The following is an 18319-nucleotide window of genomic DNA, read 5'->3' as shown; positions in this document are numbered from 1 at the left end:
CAGCCTGGCCTTGAACACCTCCAGGGATGGGGCCTCAACAACCTCTCGGGGCACCCTGTGCCAGGGCCTCACCACCCTCACAGGGAAAAACTTCTTCCTAATGTTCCATCTGAACCTGCCCTCTTCCAGTTTAAAGCCATTCCCCCTCGTCCTATCGCTACATGCCCCAGTAAAAAGCCCTTCCCCAGCTCTCCTGTAGGCCCCCTTTAGGGACTGGAAGGCCGCAATAAGATCTCCCCGGAGCCTTCTCTTCTCCGGGCTGAACAGCCCCAACTCTTTCAGCCTCTCCTCATAGGAGAGGTGCTCCAGCCCTCGCATCATCCTCGTGCCTCTCCTCTGGACACGCTCCAGCAGGTCCATGTCCTTCTTATGTTGGGGACTCCAGAGCTGCAGGCAGTACTCCAGAAGCGGTGGCTTACCTGTGATTTGGGGCAGGCCTTTGTCTCTACCCCACAGCACAAGGGCAACAGTAAAATGCTTCTCGCTCTTATAATTTACTCCTCAAGCGGACCGTAGTGAGTGCCATATTTTTGGATCCCAAAGACGAATCCATCATAATGTCCTCCAGTTTACTGGAGGGGCAAACACAGTCTGTTCACCATGCGGTAGAGACCTGATGGAGTGCTGACTCTCAGAATACAACTTTTAGGCTTCCCACATGACTTCCAGCATAAAGTTTTCTGATTCCACGACTTGTAACCGAGCACATTTTGAAATGTAAAAAAGAATGGGCAATAGCTCAACAAAATGAATGTAGGAAACTGATTTTATGCAAGTATCCACGTCACCGTCATCTCTGGATGTTAAATCTAATCTCACGCAGAAATACAGAGCTAAAAAATAAATTATGAAAGCCGTCGGTAGCAAGTTGGGCAGCTGTGATGGGGCACTTCTCTGAGCATCGGCAGCCAACGCCTGTGTAATACGGGGCTCGGGACAGGGTGCACGCAGAAGAGAGGAGGAAACTTGAACTCAGTGATGTGGTGGCTCTGTCTAGCGAAGCGCTGGAGCGGCTTAGCTGCAGGTTTTTCCTCCGAAATTTGGGCAGGGTTGCTGCTGCAGCATCAGTTGGAAAAGAAGAGGAGAAACGGGAGACAGATTATAAATCATGACAGATGAGATGGGGAGCAGATGTGATCGCTGCCACCATAAAGGACAGCAGTAGAGCAGCTCGCTTCAGCTGGCTCATTAGACATGCAACCTAAGCATTCGGATGCAGAGGGGGTTTTGAATATATTTAGCATCTTGAGTTACTGTCCTCATAAAATCTTTTCTTCTTCTTTTCTTCTGGGCTGTAAACTTCTGTATGCTGTACCATTTTCACATCTATATGGAAGAAAATATTCACGGAATAATCCATTCTGTGGCACTGAGCCACCAAGAAGAGAGAAGTGGAGTTAAGCGGAGGCAACACCAATGCTGACCGAAGAAAGAAATGTTGCTTCGTTTCAACCCGTACGGAGCAAAACCATCTTCCAACAGTTCAGTAGAGAGTAGCCCTGACTTTATTCCATCTTGCTTCTTACATGGTCACTTACTCCTGGTCAAAGCGGCAGTAAAGCGCTTCCAAATCACATTCCCCATTCTTCTGTAATCCTGTATGTTTTAAATTACGTCAGGTTGAATGAGAACAGAAAGCGTATCACTGTTTGCCTTCTGAGATCTTCTCTGTACGTTAACTGTGTAGTCACTGGAGAGCTTACTGAGAGACGTTATTCCTTTTACCCATCCAACATATTTATTAAATATGCCAGCAATCTTTTCACACTGCTCTTGGACAACGCTGCTTTTCTCTGAATATAAAGTAATCCGTTCCTGGCAACCAGCAGATTTTCTGAAAAGCCTTGTGAACTGAACGGAGACAAGGGAATTGCGTCTTTACTCTCTGGATCTGTTTTTTGAAATCTCATTAAGTCAGGGCCTGTAAGCACTTGGAAACGCTTTTTTTTCTCTCCTTTATCCTTCCTTTTTTGTTCTATATTTTTTAAATGATTGTAAGTATCTTTTGTTACCTTAAATCTGAAGGGTGCCATCAGGGTTGTCTGGTTTTCCTCTTTGCTGCTTCTCTTGGCAGTTCCCGGCGCCCGACTGCCGGTGGTTCGTGTAGCGTAGAGGTTCTCCAGGATCAGCTCCCGACACGGATGCAGCTCTGTTATCCCAGATAAACTACAGATGAACTCTTTTCTCTGTGATAGCCACGTATGTAACGTAATCTGAGGCAGGCACTCCCCATCCTTGATAAAATACGAGTGCGGCATGGCTAGTACCTATGGAATTTTTAACAGATGTCCTTGAGAAATAAACCTGAGACCAGGATGGCGAGCAGATCTGCAGCGTAGTTCCAGTTTCGGAATCAGTGAGGTCATTGCTATTACACCTGCCAAAGTTACTTGAATAAACTTTCTACCTGAATGACATGGTTGTGGACGCCGCTAATACCGCGTCAGAGGGGTAAGGAGCTTTCCAGCTCAGCCGAAATTAGGAGTCACGAAGCACAAGGTGCTCTGAAGCATCTCTTAATGCTGCAGCTCTCGTTAACTGCTGTTTGTTCCCCTCCTGGCTGCGTCCCGCGCGCGCTGGACCAGCGCTGCCCGCCCGGGGCCGAGGATGCGGGACAAGGCACCGCTGCCTGCGCTCGGGGCTCGCGTCCCCCTGGATGCGGACAGGATTGTAGCTGTGCAGATGGTACTGGTTTTGCTGGTGTTCAGTCACACCCTGGCAGCGAAAAAACATCCAGTGAGCCTATTGATTTTATGAGATGTCAGAAACTTTTAAGTCCTCCATCACCAAGATGCTGTTACTTAAATTAAAATTGCTCTTAAGTATAGGCCAGATGCTGTTAAGTGATTCCATTTCTGCTTTTCAAACGCTCGCAGAGTGGTTCGTGCCATTCTGTAGCTCTCCTTTACACAAATCATGGGTTTGCTACTTTTACTGCTTTAGACTACACGAGGCCACGGGGAATGGTAACGAAGCTCTGAGAGTTAGGGTGAGCACTGGGTATGGATTTTTTGTGCGGTGCTTTGTCTCCAGTAAAGCAGAAGCAGTCACTCTGGCACTTCTGCTTGGCAGCAGTAACATCATGGTTGAAATATTAAATTACGATCGGATGTCTTTCTAACAGACCTGCTTCGGCTGCACGAGTCTTTGGCTCCCGCATCTGTCGATGGTGTGGGTTGAGCCGCATCATGAAAAAGTGAGCTTAGATCATCATGTGTAGCCCATTTCAGCATGGAAATCTCATGTTTTCTACCCAAAATGATGAATTTCTAGTTTATGGTTGAGCCCCATTAGGTGTTCCTCTGTGTAATGAACAGTCGTCATTATGGTAGGAGTGGGTCAGTGCAAATAAGACGACTGTTGGGTGAAGATAGCAACCGTGCTGGCATAGGTCTCCTGTCGCTGATGGGGAGGTGTGTCTGCAGTTTCCAAAAGCCACTAGAATCGGTAGCGCACCACTGCTGTGTCCTCGGGTGCTTCTAGGTGGGGTGATTGGTTTTTTGATCAGATACTCCATAGTTGTCTCTCTGCCATGAGATCTGACCCGAGGGATGGAAAGATTTTTCTTGGCTGTGAACTTGGCTGTCCCAGTTAGCTTAGCAAATTAAACCAGTGTTTAGTAGTAGGACAGAGTAACCGGTGTTAAACCAGTAGGAAAGAATATCGCGTGCTTAAGAGCATTCCCTGTTTTGTTTGAATTTTCTTGTATAAAATGTTCGTTCCTTCCAAGTTAACTCGCAATTTTAACATCAGAGGGAAACTATGTTACAAAAATCAATAAATCAATTTCGGTGATTAAATGATCCGTCAAGAGGCGCTCGCTGAGCGGTGCCTGGCCTCTCCGCAGCCTGGACAGACATCCTCTGAAAGCGAAGGAGGCTCTGGGCTCTGTCAGAGCAGACATTATTCTCTCTGCCCAAGTGATAAAATTGCACTCTTCAGAGCTGAATAAAATATGAATACACGTCTCTTGGAAGACCAGATTCGCCGGGCACGGTGTCAAATCTCTGGATTTTGGAGTGCTTTCATGGGGTTAGCTGGAAGAAGGGAGATGTGGGTGTAAATCGGGGAATTTGGACTTGGGTACATTCAGAAGTAAACGGTACTGATTCTCACTTTTTTTTTTTTTGCCTGTCTTTTACTCCAGTAGTGCAATGCCTTAACACTATTAAATCTCTTTTACTTTGCCTGGGGGATGGAGGAATATAAGTGAAGCACAGATCCGGGAGCTTTCAATATTTTCTTTCGTGTTGCCCCACGCTCCATCACAGCTCTTCGGTCCCGCCGGTACTTTATTAGGGACACCTTGTCCCCTTCCGTCTGTGGCACGAGGGACGGGGGCACGACGAGGGATGTGCCTGAGGTACCAACTCCCTGCGTCGCTTTGCTTCGCGCCCGGACCTATACGTGCCTCAGCTTCGGGTGAATAAGGGAGCAGACGCGTAAGGACCGCTCTGCTGAAGGCAGCATCTCCCCTTGTGCCCATATATAGCCCTCACTTGGCATTTGCCTTCCTTATAGCTGCTGTATGTGCGCACCGGTTCGTGCTATGCAGGGGCTTGCGAGGATGAAGACTCATCATTATGTCTTTATACATACGTGTATGTGCACGTTCACGCAGGCACCCCTGGCCGTTACGGGAGCCTGCGAGAGCAGACAAAGGCTGCCGGAGCTGAGCTGGCAGCGCTATTAATTTTTCACAAAAAGAAATCTTACATTAAAAATAGAAAAATCTCTGATGATAAACTCTGCGGCGGTGAAATTCAAAGCAAATCATTTCACTGAGCTCCTTGATGTAGAAATCATTACTGCCATCCTCTGCTGTATTAAAAGAAAAAAAAAAAAAAGAAAAAAAAAAAAAAAAAAGCCTGTGCTGTTGGAGCCTGGTTTAGCATGCAATTAACGTTGACAGAACAAGTGACTGCAAGTATTTATCAACAAGCCCAAAGCCAAGGTCTGGGAAACATTGCAGAGGTAATGTATTACTCATGAATACTGTACTTTATTCTGGAATAGTTCGTACATGCCTTATTCATAGCAGCCAAAGTCATGCGTATAATTAAATTTAGGTAAATACCCTACCAGCTGGAGCTGAAAAGCAATTTAGGAGCTAACTGCGGAACCCGGGCTCACGCGTCAGTCGAGAGCTGCACTTCGTCTCTTGCCACAAAGAAAAGGCACATGAGAAGTTTCTGGATCTTCAGCTCATGCTCAGGATTAATATAGTTACAGCTCCATTCAGAGCCTTCCCAAATGTTTTCAAAGAGTTTTCCACCAACGAGCAAACAACGGGTATTATTTCCTCTTCTGTGATGTGAAAAAGCAGGGTAGAGAGGGGTGGCTGCGGAGCACCTTTCCGCAGCCGCGCTGGGCTCTGGAGCAGAAAGCCACGGTTCGTGGTCGCCAGCCTGACGGCTCTTCCCAGGAGGGAACTGAGCTGGTGGCTCTGGATGAACTTGCACCACCAACCTTTCAGTGGGGGTGAATGCGTTGGCTCCGCTCCAGCCCATGAGCCCGGCGCTGTGAAGCTGATGAGCTGTTGAGATGCGTTGAGTGTATTAGAGTGATTATAGGTTTTCATAATGGGGCTGAACGGGGCCGGATCCAATCCAGCAATTGCTGTGCTCCTTGACTTGCAGCTGTATCTAGCCACGCTCAAGCTGTGTTTCATAGTCACTTGTTTCCTTCTGATGTGTTTCTCCTTTCCACGGGCATTCCTGGAGGTTAATCAGCGTAATGAGCAAATGCGTTTGTCTGTCTCCTTTAGAAGGATGTGACCTGATGTTCTCCTCCCACTCAAAGATGGGGACAAAGAGGGGAAGAGCAAAAGGAAGGAAAGGCAACAAGCTGTAGATACCTTAAGGTGCTACAACCACTTCCAAGGCCCTTCTGTTTTCCCAGCTTTTTACATTTTGTCCCTTCTGTTGGTGCTATATGGAGAAATTCTCACAGCACGGACGCATGGAAGCCGGTGGCACTGCCCTGTGCACAAGGCATCCTGCCTAATTTTAAGCACTCGGCTGAGGCATCTAAGCTACGTCTTGATGAGCTGGGTCGCCATCTGGAGGAGCTTCTCCTTCTCCAGTGACGGGGAGCGGGGAGCTATGGGATCCCGACACGGGCACCTCGCCATGGGCCAGGCCAGGGTGTGGAGAGGAGCTTGACAGGCAAAGCATGCCAAAAAAGGAGCTTTTCTTCAGTTTCTTTTTAAGCTCAAGTCACCCTGAGAGTGAAAGGTACCATCAGTCAATAAAAACATTTCAGACAACAGTTTATTATTTGAGTTGATGGTGCCTCTATACATCTAACTGGGTTTTGGAGAGAGGCACAATAGAATTACTCATCGGTGAAAGAGTTTATTTTATGACAGGTAAATGGGATGCGGTGCTCTTTCACCTGTCAAGACCTGGGGATCAAGTCCTGCCTTGTAAGAAAAAGGTGTTTTGTTTTTCGTCCCGCTCCTCCAGCGGGCACGTGTCCACATCCTACCAGTGCCACGCGGTCTGGCAGAGCATCATCGGCCTCCGCTCAGATGAATCCGTGTATTATCGGTCGGTCCAAAAGGAGGTTCATTGGCAGGGCTTGGGGGAGACCTTGCCAAACACCTGGCCGTGGCATTACAAGTCTTTCACTTTTATTCTGAGTTTATTTTGAGACAGGGATAATCATTCTCCCTGGATGTGGATGCGCTGGTGAATCCCCGCTGTTGTGAAAACTTCTGTCTTCTGTAACATTTACTTGATGTTTGGCCATCCTAAGTACTTCTTTGCTTTCCCAAACAGTGCTGAGTTCCGTGTCCTGAAAAGCCCTTTTAAAGCCACGGTTGATATCATATTTTGTTTTCTTTGGCTGGAAGGGGTTTGATTGCTTTTCTGTGTAGTCACATTTTTATTTAGTTCCTGAAATGAAGTGGGTTGAGAAGGACTCCCTTGGGAGTACCCAGGGACTTAAAGAAGAATAGGAATTTGTTGGCAAAGCCAAGAAAGCTGCAAGTCCCCAGAGCACTGAGGTCCAAGCGTGGAGCCCCGGTGCCCTCCTCCCCTGCTCGCTCCGTCTCCTGCTGTTGCGTCCGCGCGTGCCCGCGGGGGCAGGTAGTTGCCAATCTCACCCGGAAATGGTTCGCAATACTTCACGTTTTTGCACCGCCTGTGTTTCGTACGTGTACGGAGAATCAGCTTCTCGCGTCTTTGAGAAGACTCAGCCACGTTGGAACGTTCGGTGTTACAAACTGGAAGTCCGTCTGTTTAAAAATGTCAGTAAAAATCACCGTTAGCAAAGGAAGTTATTGTCTCTTTTATTATGCTTTGCCTTAAACGAGGCTCTGTGTGTAGCTCACTTAATTTGCTTTCGTTGTCGACCTGGTAGGTCATTGCCAGAAGCATCTTTATTACTGAAAAAGCTGGAGAATGGGTTTAGGAGGAGTTTTACATGGAAATAAAGTTGCTTCCCTCTGCAGGACATGTCACAGGGTGGAGAAGGTAGTTGTCATTTTAAGGACATCCTTTTCCAAGTGTGGATATTTTAAATATGGTATTTTCTAATGACTTTGGGGGTGGTGGCATGTTTTCAAAGTACAGTTCCCTCTGCAAAATGACCGTAAAAGTAGCACTTCAGCTTTCATGAAGTTGTACCTCTGGGGTTTCCAAATTTACGTCTGCTCAGAGAAAATAGATTGGTTTCTTTTTGCTGTCCTCCAATATTTGGGGTTTTTTGAGCTATCGGTGATCGTCAATAATAAAGGACGCGATTAGTTGGTGGTTTACAAGTGCGAATGAGTCCAGCACTGTTTGCCAAAGCTGGAGGAGGTTGAAGGCTTAAGCGGGAGCAAAAATTGTTGTCATAAGTTCTTGTGTTGGTGTAACAAGCAAATACTGATGTACTCTTTCTTCTGATTTTAGGAGTGGCCACACATTACTTGCCTTCTGGTTTTCCCGTCAAGAAGGAAAACTAAATCGACAGCAAACTATTGAACTGGGGCATCACATTCTCAAAGCACACATTTTTAAGGTAACAAAAATTAAAATGAAGACTTCTGCCAACTTCATCCCCGCTGCGTATAATCTGCCGGCGCTGGCAGCGTTCGGTCTCTTCGTGTTTTAGGGTTGCTGTAAGAAGTGTGATTGCTTCAGGCTGCTGAAACGCGTAGAAGTGAGCTTTAGAAAATTGGCAATGGTATATAAGGAATCCTTGAAATTAAACCATCCTTCAGACTGTAAATTCAGCAGATAGCCTCCTTACCTGGAATTGCTCTTCTCCCGTAAGAGGTTTTTTCCCCGTGTAAGATGAGATCCTTGTAACAATGTCTAGAAAAAAACAAATCATTTAAAAGGAGTGGTTTTGAAGACTCCAACCCAAAATTCAGGTTGTGAAGTGAAGATCCGATGGTCCTTAAAATCTGACGGTGGGTCCGTTTTACTCTTCACGCAGACAGTTAAGACCTGGGTAACTGAAAAGCAAACTTGGATGTGACCCATATGACCCAATATGACCCATAAATTAAATATCATTCTTTTGCCCGTTGGCCCATAAACCAGAAGATGGAAGCGAGAGGGTGGATTTGTAAGGTCACAAGAAAGACAGAATTTATTAAAAGTATTACGATCTGTGGGCGCTTAACACTGGTAAAAACAAGGCTATATTTTTATGTGATCTGTATTTAATTTTATAGACTTCAGAACTTTAGCAGCCCTGTGTTTCTGTGTTTCTAGAGCGAACAGATAGTTTGTCTTGTGTCAGTCCTGTTGGATTTATTCCTGGAGTTCCCTGTGCTGAATTCACCATCAGGTGTAGTAGCAAAGTCTCCTCGTTTGGGAAAGCGACGGCTGGAGCCAAAGGGAAGAACCCCAGATCGGCGCATTACCCGATCAGCGTATAATTTTCAAATTTTGAGTTACATTCCCAAGGCCAAATTCAGCAGTGAGTTTACTCTTCAGCTGCCATTTACATCTAAATCTGGTTCCAAATCTTCTTCGTTTCACACTTTCACGGCAGAAACAAATAACAGGGTTTCAGGCTCGAAACAAATGACAATTTTCATTAAGTGGACAAGTTGCCTGTAGATTCCAGATTTAATTGAGCAATATTTACAATAGTAGAAAATGCCAATTAGCATATGAAAAATGTCAGTACAGCCTTCTGTTTCTAATCGCTGGGCAAAATCCTTGGGTTTGCAACACTGCGGTGAGAATAGTGTGTCTCGGTGACGGATAAGCATAACAGGATGTTATTTTGAAGTACTACGAAGTTTTGAAAGGGTTTGGATTAGCTGGATTAGAAACACTGTAAAACTTAGTCTTTCGCTATTCCTTGAATAGCTTTATTTTTATTCCTTTTTTTAACAAGTGTTTACTGAGGATTTGTGAGTGTTTACCGAGGGAAACAATAGCCGCATTAGTTTTTGAAGGAGGCATTGAGCTGGGCTATTGCAGACCATATTTAAGAACTTGAGCATTCTTTAAAGAAAATATTTCCGAGAGTACATACACAGACTCCTTTTCCTGTTGTCACTGACTGCGTTTGTTTCTAAACAAGCATTTTTTTTTCCATTCAAGCTTTTCATTCTGTCTCATTTTTTCACTGGAGCCATTACCAGTATGGTACGGGGTTTCTGCCAAGCAGGGAGCGCGTCGGGTCATCGATTCAGTGTGTTTTTCCCGAAGTATCATGTTATAGGAGCAGCTTTCTGCAGACACAAAGATCCTAATTTTGAAGATACTTGTGGAAGCCTGATGCCATTGTAATTCCAGTTTATCTCCCCATCATGAAGCCAGGAGAGGATTAGAACAGGGCGAAAGCATTTTGTCCAGCCGGGGAGTACTGAGAGCCGGGTAGAGAGACAAACTTTGATTAAGCAGTGTGGAAAACACCTTTGTCCTTCCCCAATCCCTGTCGGTTGGAATCCACTGGTACCTTGTGCGAGGTAGTGATGGGGCACTTGGAATTTCCAGGTGTAGAGAAAATCAGTGCTGCACAGACACAAGGCGATGACCTGACCCGCAGGTGGTAAGAAGCTTTCGCGCTCCCCTCTTCGCTCGATGGCTGAGATCTGCTGGGTTTCTTTTTTTGAACACAAACATCCTCAAACAGTTGGGGGAGAAAAAAAAAAAAAAAAAAAAAAAAAGTACAAATGTTTTAGTCTTTTAAAGCAATTAGCAGTCTTAACAGGAGCATATGGAAACCCAGCTTGGAAAGCCTGGCATGGAAAGAAGGGGCAAGAAGAGAAATGTGCAATAATGATAGAAGAAGACCCAAACTTCAGGCTGGCGTATGTTTTGCAAGTCAACCAAGGAGAAGTCTTCGATTTCATCTTAAATTAGTTAGCTAAAATATCAGTAATGCAGAACCGGGTGTCCCTCGTCCCCAGATTGAGAATGTAATGACAATTACAGGCAGAAACACTCACTTCGGCAGCTACGGGTATGTAAAGGTGCCTGATACTCCTTGAAAAACAGCCGCGTAAAGGTCTCGTGTTGAAGGTGCCAATGGCCAAATAGCAGAGGAAGCGGTAAATTAGAAATTAAGGATGCTGACAGCTGCATACAAGAGTGCAAAAATGCACACCTGTGTGAAAACCGGGGCGGTGTGGGGTATTCACATGCAGCGTGCATGGTGAGGCCATGCCCTGGTCCTGTGCCGGATGGTTCCCAGTGAAGTGGGAACCACTGACGGGATTTCGGTTTGATGTCGTGTCAAGTTGGGATTTGCTTTTGCTGAAGGTTTCAACCTGCTTTACAGTTCTGGGCAGAAAAGGGAAATAGAAAAGGGAGATGCGATCTGTAAAATGAGAAGTAGTGCAGTTTTGTTGCAGCAACTGAATGATAATAGTGTGGAATGTATTTATTCTTTAAAGGATAAATGTCATCTTTTAAGTCTTGCACTAATATCTAAGTATATATATTCTAATACAGCGGTTAAGATTTTTATAGCATATGTGGTTATATTCAGATGGCTATTCTGCAAATACATACTCTTTCCCTCAGTCCTGATGGTAACTCAAACAGCTTAATTATGGGTTTGACGGTATGATAACTATTTTGAAATTATTTTAACCCTTTATTATAAAATTGTTTTCCATTTGGCCAATTATACTGTACCGAGTTCAGTGAAATTTCATGTTGACCTCTGATGTCCTGTGTTGTGTCATTTCAAAAGCAGCATTTAATGGTGGCTAAAATTCCCGAGTTCTTTCTGCCTCTTAACACAAACAGACGGTTTTCTCTGTTTAACTCCCTGAATTTTAAAAGAAACAAGCGCATGGAGTTGTTATTTATAAGAGCTTGTCTGATCTGTTCCTTCTTTTTATGGTAAAACCATTTCAAGTGACAAATCTGTTGATGGTTGGCGCGATGCTTCAGACTATCTTTCACACGTAGGTATTAGGGGTCTGCAGCTGAGTCCGGCAGCGGGCTCGGATGATGATTCCTGCACATCTTCCTTTAGAGGAAACAAATCCCACCTTTTCCTGCTGGTTTTCATCCTGCCGCCCTACACCGTCCGTGTCAGTCTGTCATACAAAAGACTTTAAAAACTGAAGTGTGATCCTGCTGCTTTGCACCGGTAGAAATGACCACCCGGCGTGCAAGGAAGCAGAAATCGGGGTTTGCATATCGAAACAGAATTAAAGACGTCTGTACGGTTTCCATGGAAACAGCAGACTTTAATGGTAAATCGATAGCAGAACGGCAACATATAGGGCGTACCTGCATCACACAACGCAGCGCAGCGCACCGCGAAGCTCGGTGCTGGAGTTGCAGACCCCCTCCTCTCCTCTTCGATCCCACCGTTTGCTCCCGTCTGTTGGCTACAGAGCAATTACTGCTCCTGCGACGGGCGGGGGGGGAGCTCGCTTAACAGTTCTGTGCTCCACCAGTCAGCGTTGCTGGAAAAAGATGTCAGACCTTCTAAATAATACCTATAGCCCGGTCACGATGCCAGCCCGAAGGGCTGGAGACAGTCTGATATGAGATACGGGAATACTGTCCTCAGCTGTGGTTGGGACTTCCTTAATTTGTCTTATTGTGAGCAGATGTTGTCATCTAGTTTAACCGTGCGAATGGTAAGGAAACCTTGTGAATCAGTTCTGCCAAAATAAGGTGTACTTTATTAAAAAAGAAAAAAAAAAAAAAAAAAAGCAGCGCGCGGCGCTCCTTAGCATGACATTTTCTGAGGGTGTTGAATGGATTCAGGTCCCTCACAGCTTAATCCTGCCTGTCCTAGACCTCGGAGATGGCTACAGTGCCTTTGCAAGTTGTTGCCTACAAGCTTTTATTAATTCACTGCAAAGGTCAGATGTGGCAAATTGTCACGTTGTCTTGTGTGTAGCTGTTAGCGTCTCCAAACTCTCTGAAGTCCAAAGACCCAGGAGGATCTGCCCAGTGTACCTGAGCAGGTTTGTAAGCTTGCATCTAAGTCATCTTCTCTTTTTTAGGGGCTGAGTAAAAAAGTTGGGGTGTCTTCTTCCATCCTGCAAGGGCTTTGGATCTCCTACAGTACCGAAGGTCTTTCAATGGCTTTGGCATCTCTGAGAAATCTCTACACCCCGAACATAAAGGTAATGGAGGAGGAGGAGGAGGAGGAGGAGGAGAAGGAGGAGGAGGAGGAGGAGGAGGAGGAGGAGGAGGAGGAGGAGCACTGGGGTGGTTCGGAACTCGCACAAGAAGGTCCCGGCGATGCGCGGTAACCACGCAGAGAGTGTTCGCTCCCGCTGCCTGCCCGTGGCAGTGCTCCTACCTGGGCAGCTTGAGCTGGGGAGAGGCCATCGGTTCAATTGGGATTTTGTTACCCTCTGGAATGATCCCTCAACTCTTCTACGTTGACCAGGGATCGCCTTTTAATTGCAGCGAGCGAACAGTGAATTTGCCCCTGTGCAAAATGGTTCACGTGGGTTTTTCCTCCCCAAAGGTGTGGGATGCGACAGCTGGTGTTGGGATTTGACAGCCCCGTTGAAGGGCTCTGTCTTAGGCGGGCGCTGACTCGGAGGCGACGCCGAACGCAACGGCACGTGCTCACGGGCGAGTGCGGGCACCTCGTGCCCCTTTGCGTTGGTAAGGATGAATGTGCCGGTTTAGGTGACTTCATCTCTACAGCAAAAAGGATCTCAGACAGTGATACAGATTTCAAATTGTCCTTCATCTGGAAGGATGTTTTCTCCAGCTCCATATAAGCAAAAACGCCTAAAATGGGACCATGTATTTGGCAAGTGTTTTTACCGGGCACTTCGTGTCCTTCTCTATGTGCTTGGAAGCACGCGGAGAGCCCTGGTTTAAATTCTTTTGTTGCCCTGAAAATAAACTAACGTCTCTCCGTAAGACTCGGCTAACAGGAGCTCTTCTTTCTCCGTGCAGGTCAGTCGGTTGCTGATTTTAGGAGGTGCAAATGTGAATTATCGGACTGAAGTTCTGAACAACGCCCCCATTTTGTGTGTCCAATCCCACCTGGGTTACACGGAGATGGTGGCTTTGCTCTTGGAGTTTGGAGCCAACGTAGATGCCGCTTCGGAAAGCGGCCTGACCCCCCTCGGCTACGCAGCGGCTGCTGGATTTCTCAGTATCGTTGTGCTGCTGTGCAAGAAACGGGCCAAGGTAAAGCGGCCGCGTTCCTCTAAAAGCTGATTTAAACTGTTGCACGTTTATGCGCGGCAGGGCGCGAGCTGCGGGCCGGACACGTAACGCTCGCTGGAGAATGTCCTCCAGCAGACGAAGCCAGGGAGGTGCTGCGGAGGGTTGGCTCTTCTGCTGAAACTGCGGTGGCTTTGAAAACCTCACGTAGACGCCAGAGCTAAGTAACACCTGAGAGTCAGTAATCAGTATTGTGGAGTTGAGGTCTGAGGTAGGAACTGCCTAATGGCGCTGCACTGGCGGCTCCTGAAGGATGTCCTGGAGAGGTCCTCGAACCTCGCCAGGTTAAAACGGCAGCGTTGCTTTTGCAGCACAGAACGTTCTTTAGATGTCTCCTTGAGACGCATTTTCCAAAAACATCTGTCAGGCTTGTCCTAGAAAAATCCCCGTTGTTTAGCTTTGTGGTGAGCGTTCGGAGTTTTAATTGTATATAATGAGTCAAGTTGGAGTATTTTGTTGAAGAAGAAAATTGTGCTGATTTTTGAAGTGGAGCCTCCTGGAAACAATTTGTGGTTTCTCTATATGTTTAGCTTCAGTTCAAAAAGCAAAATATGGGTTTGTATAGTTTTGGTAGGAAAGTCGGGATGACTGAGGGACCCATTTAGATCTTGCTGTGTTGTCTGTAATAACGCGGGGACAGTACGAAGGAAAACAAGAATTCTGCTTTTGTTGGGATATTTTGAGAGAGTTGGGTGACTCCCTGATGCTTGTTGGTAAGAAACAGCATTCCCTCTCTGAAAACGGGAATATTTGGGCTACGAAATGCAGTGCGAGAGTCCTGCCACTTCCCCTTGAGTGTCCCTAACTGTATTGAGGGAACACCCCAAGACCAGCTGGGTTTAGTTTGATGGCCGAGAAGTTTGGTTCTGGCATAGAAAACTGCAACATCGATTGCTGCCTAAGTTGAGGAAGAAGAAATACGAATGTATTAGTAATGTTAAGGTATTATAATATGACAACTATTTCTCATGCACATGGTATAATTAATATTAGTAGAATATATTAATGTAATAATTACTTCTCATATTTATAATATGAGAAATGAGAAATAATACGTTGCGGAGCACCGAAGGGGTTAACCGGCAGGAGGACGGTAACTGATCCGCCTGTCCTGTTTTCTCCAAGTTACTGGTGTTGGGACAGGACCTAGAAATCCCAGCTGGCGTATTCAGGCATCCAGTGAAAACCATGCCCGGTCCTGAAATGCGACCAAATAAGTTCCTACAGAGCTGCCAAGTGCGATCTCTGTTTCCACTTGACTTCTGCCGGCACTGGGTTCGTGTTGTGCGTTCAGCTGCGGGCTGAGGCGCTTCGGTGTCTCTCCAAAGAAATGGTGGCTGGAAAACAAGCTGGTTGTCCCGTTGTGCGTTTGGATGAAGGAGATTATATCAGTGTGTGTGATTTCAACCCGCCAGAAGATACGGTTGCTGCACTTCAGGACACAAGGGGGAAAATGCTTTTGTAGGCTTTGAGTCTGAAGAAAACTGAAGAAAGCTAAAAATAATGGTAACTTCCCCAAAGCAAACGCTTGTGGCCAAGAGGATGCCGAAGCCCGGGGCAGGGTTGCTTTGTTTCTGGTCGTGGAAGGATAGTTTACCAGAAGAATGCACATTCTGTGCACGTGGCATTATTTTGAAACTGGGGATGGAAATTCTGAAGAAACGAAGACGTTTTGCCCATGATTTGACTTAATTCTATTTTGTCATCTCTTTTCAAGGTGGATCATTTGGACAAAAACGGGCAGTGCGCTCTGGTCCACGCTGCTCTCAGAGGACACCTGGAGGTGGTGAAGTTCTTGATCCAATGCGACTGGACCATGGCTGGGCAGCAGCAGGGAGTGTTCAAGAAGAGCCACGCCATCCAGCAAGCACTGATCGCTGCCGCCAGCATGGGTTACACCGAGGTAAGACCTACCAGCACGTCGGTGCCTCCGCGGGGTGGGAAACCTAGGGTTGACTATGTTTTCTAGCCAAAACATTGACCAAAGAGGATCTTGGAGAGGGAGTTAGTACCTCCGTCCTACTCCTCCTCGCCTTCCCGTCTCGGGCAGCGGGGTTCACGGATCCCTTGGCAAACCCTGTGCTCTGGGCAGGCATCCAAGAGAGGAAGCGTAACGAGCCTTTAAGTTGTTGGAATAAACCTTTAAGCAAGGGCGGATAAACAGCGCCTTGCTTACGCCGCTCCTCCAGCGCTGTTAGGGGAAGCGTGGGACCGCGTAGCTTTGGACTTGTATGTTGGGGGAGAGAAGAGCCGAAGAGGTTCCTCCTGTCGTACCAATAAAGATTTGTGATGTGGAAAATGATGTATGTTTTCCTACCGAGAAGAAGTCTCTGAGGATTTTTGTATTGGTTGATTTCTTTGCTAAATTGAGCTCCTCTCATTTACTGGAGTTTAGATTTTGCTTTTGTTAAGCCTAATCCATGAAAACATAGGTAAAGCTCAGACCAGAGGAGCTAATTAAAGAAAGCTGGGAAATTCTTATTAGCTTAAGTGACTGTGAGTTGAACCGATTAGAAGCAGATGTGACTTCAGAACCCTAAAGATCTGCACACCGAGGACATAATTTGTAACAGGACACAGAACTTTTTAAATGGGCATTTCCCCCCGGATAATACTGATCACCTTTATGACTTAGAGAAGGGAGTTTGGGAATTGTTTAATATTTCTGTTGTACCGTAAGAGGTGTGTGGCCCCTTACAGAAAATACTGCAGTTCCCTGTCTTGAGGTGCTCGCTGTCGTAGCAGATGCAAGCGGATTTGCTCTTTTTCTCCAACTTTGGTGATAAAACAAGTATTTAGCGTGTTTATAAAGTGATCTCAATCAGTGATGGAGCCGCTCTGGAGTCCTTGCTGTGGTTATGTCCTCGTGTAACCGAACGAGACTTAGCTTTACGGTTTGGCCAGGCCACTAAGGTCCACTAAGCAGCGCAGCGCCTGGCTGGGAGGTCAGCCAAGCTCACGCGCTCCCGTCGGGGCAGCAGCGCACGCACAGGGCATCTGCTGTGGAAGGACCACGAGCATCACTTCAACAACGGCATCTTTCACGGAGGCACTCTCCTGGGTTTCCTGCTCCCCCCGTGCTGCTGTCGTTCCCCCTGTGCCGTTTAGCACGAGAGCATCACTGGCAGGACACGGGAAAACAGCGCTTGTCCCCGCGATGCCTGCTCCCCTGCGCTGGTGCCTCACTGGGTCTGTGCCCACGGGCAGCTGCAGGCAGCGCGGCAGGCACGGCTTCCTCCCAGGGACTCAGCAAAGGCTCGTCGTAGCCTGGACCCCAGCGGATAATTGTTTCTCCTGGAACGAGAAAAAATGTTTTTGTCCTTCAGTCGCTAAAGTAAAATCTCCATTTTCTACTTAGCTTCTTGCTTTCTCGCATCATATGATCCAAACACTGAAATTTTCTGCCAGTTTTCAGTCAATTAAATCCTTTAATTTACCCTCTAAAGAAGTTAATTTGCTTCTCTGGGGTTTCAAGCATCCACAGCTGGAAGAAAACATAGTGGAAGTCTTTTTAACAGTCTGCTTAAAAATGGTATTTGCTAGAAGGGAGCTAATAGTTTCTGGAAGTAACTTCGTCTTGGCTGGAGCTTAAGCTAATGGGGAGGCTAACGATTATAACTGCACCGTGACATCACTTGTCCATGACTCAGTTTCTCCAGCAGTGAAAGGTGATGGTCACACTCATTGCAGCTCTCCAGGGGAGGGTCGATACATCCGGACACACCGGTGTTTCCGCACTGGTCACGGCAGCCGTAGCTGCAGATGAAGACCCACTGCACACGGGGGTCATCTGCCGCAGGACAGACACAGTTATAAGGAACCGACACTACGAAGGCTCATCATGTGCGGTCGTACCGAGACACTTGGGTGGGTTTTACGTTGCTTGTAGAGGGCAGCAGGTTCAGCGATTGATCTCTGGGCGAATATTTCCTTGAGCCCAGGGTGCCAGGCTGAGACTGTTTCTTTTCTTCTGTGTATTCAGAGCAGCTCGTGTTAAGATGTCAGCAGTTTATATATAACGCATCCAAGTTCGTGAGCTGACATGTCATTTTGTTTTAGATTGTCTCCTACTTGCTCGATCTTCCAGAAAAAGACGAAGAGGAGGTGGAGCGAGCACAAATCAACAGCTTTGACAGCCTTTGGGGAGAGACAGGTGATTGCTGTAGATGCTGTAGCTGCTTCTTGCACGTTTGTGTTTGTACGTATGGGCTCTCTGTCACCTGATGCATCCCTGATCCCTCGCATTGTTTTGATGAAGGGAGAAGGATGGGTCCCTCTGATCGAATTTCAGGTGATTTACGGGAGCCGGGGTGGAGCTCGCACTCAGCTCAAGTAAAACAGAAAAGTTTGGGGTTTGAAAATCCTGAGCTTCTGCAGCTCCTGGCACTTTTCAGGAGCGTGCAGGCACGCAGCGTCTCTGACAACCAGGCTGCTAATTTCACCGAAACATCTCACATCAAGTGAGATGGACACAAAATTCTGCTCTTTCTCTCTTCGTATTTATTTGAAGCATCTCCCTGTTTCTCTCTCCCCTTCCCCGTTACATGCAGCACCATCGCTGATAAATTATCCATTGCTTATTTAAAAATGTCTCATTATTTAACACATGGTAATCAAACACATGTCCTTTTGCGCAATACTATATTTTTGTATGATACAGAAGCCCTGCTTTCCTAACTTCTGCCAAAGCAAAAGCAGCCATT

At 46.6% G+C, this 18319-nt stretch overlaps 1 protein-coding gene across 3 annotated transcripts in view; it reads left to right on the top strand.

Annotated features, from left to right (window-relative positions):
* Positions 1-18319, top strand: part of TANC2 (tetratricopeptide repeat, ankyrin repeat and coiled-coil containing 2) — a gene marked incomplete at both ends in the record, with an annotated part of 215383 nt that overhangs the window by 176387 nt on the left and 20677 nt on the right. For all 3 annotated transcript variants that reach the window (XM_082494745.1, XM_082494744.1, XM_082494743.1), the window contains 5 exons: positions 7899-8007; positions 12428-12550; positions 13344-13580; positions 15334-15519; positions 17676-17769. In XM_082494745.1, coding sequence (XP_082350871.1) covers positions 7899-8007; positions 12428-12550; positions 13344-13580; positions 15334-15519; positions 17676-17769 — 749 coding nt within the window. The remainder of the gene's footprint in view (positions 1-7898; positions 8008-12427; positions 12551-13343; positions 13581-15333; positions 15520-17675; positions 17770-18319) is intronic.

This window comes from Vanellus vanellus (assembly GCF_965231255.1).
Source record: "Vanellus vanellus genome assembly, chromosome: 24".
In the NCBI taxonomy this organism is placed as follows: domain Eukaryota; kingdom Metazoa; phylum Chordata; class Aves; order Charadriiformes; family Charadriidae; genus Vanellus; species Vanellus vanellus.
Note: the sequence above shows the minus strand (reverse complement) of the source record. Positions and strands in the feature narration are given on the sequence as shown.